At 38.9% G+C, this 1,134-nt stretch overlaps 1 protein-coding gene across 1 annotated transcript; it reads right to left on the reverse strand.

The window, feature by feature from the left end:
• Positions 1 to 147: 147 nt before the first annotated feature.
• Positions 148 to 1,030, reverse strand: Tsp_14848 (zinc finger protein; the record flags this gene model as incomplete). The annotated part of the gene is made up of 2 exons (XM_003367004.1): positions 850 to 1,030; positions 148 to 823 (listed from the first exon to the last, which is right to left on the reverse strand). Coding segments are annotated over exons 1-2 (857 nt in total), but the record flags the coding sequence as incomplete, so codon positions are not given.
• Between the last annotated feature and the right edge of the window lie 104 nt (positions 1,031 to 1,134).

Below are 1,134 nucleotides of genomic sequence, written 5' to 3' on the forward strand. Positions count from 1 at the left end.
CAAGTTTATATATCAGGTTTTCAGGTTCTACGTCAGGAAAATAGTAAAAAAAACTCATCTTGTAGGCTTCTAAGGTGCCCTTTTATTTTTCTTTTCAAATTTTCGCTGATACATTTATCACTGAAAAGCTCGTTGAGTCTTGAAAACCATGTCAAATTTCCTCTTTCAACTTGTTTTAACCATAAGGAAATTTTTGCAATGAAGCTTTGAACAATGTCATAGTGAGCCATAACATTCGCGTTTGCTCCTTGCAGTTTCAAATCCAGTAAATTCAGTGCTTCAAAAATATCTGCAAGATATGCCAGGCTAAGCTGAAAATGTTCACTTTTGAAAGCTCGACACATTGTGCGTCTTCCTCGTTGCTCCAAAAACTCTGCCACTGCTTCTCTCAGTTCATAAATCCGGCCAAGCATGTTTCCTTTTGATAACCAACAAACTTCTGTATGATAGAGAAGTGCCATGTGGTCAGCATTCAAACTTTCACAGAGTGCCGCAAATAATCGAGTGTTCAATGCACTGCTTTTCACATAGTTGACAACCTCCACGGAAAAATTAAGGTCTTCTCTGAGATCATCAGGCAAAGTTTTAGCGACCAAAGCCTGCCGATGAATTGCACAGTGCATTGCAAAAATAGATGGGTTTTTTGATTTGACCATCTTCACAAAGCCAGACCGAGAGCCAAGCATTGCGGGTGCACCGTCAGTGCATACACCAACAAGTTTTTCCCACATCAAGCCATTTACTTCAAAAAATTGTGACACGGCTTGGAACACATCAGCTCGTTTCGTTGTAGTTTTCAGTGGTTCAGAAAAAAGTAGTTCTTCTTCAATTGTGTTATTTGCAATGAACCGTGCGTATACAATGAGCTGTGCACAGTTTGCCTGGTCTGTGGCTCATCACAACTTATAGGAAAAAAAGGAGAACACTTTACCTTTTCAAGAACTTGCTGTTTTATATCATCAGCTAATTCATCGATTCGGCGTTTAACTGTTGAATCAGAAAGAGAAATATTTTTAAATTGCTTCGCCATGTCATCCCCAAGCAGAATCTTTACTGCATTCACAATGCAGGCTTAACAAGATTTTCTCCAATAGTATGTGGTTTCTTATTCTTGGCAATCAACATGGGCTATTT

The sequence above is a fragment of the Trichinella spiralis genome, assembly GCF_000181795.1.
Source record: "Trichinella spiralis strain ISS 195 chromosome Unknown Scfld5016, whole genome shotgun sequence".
In the NCBI taxonomy this organism is placed as follows: domain Eukaryota; kingdom Metazoa; phylum Nematoda; class Enoplea; order Trichinellida; family Trichinellidae; genus Trichinella; species Trichinella spiralis.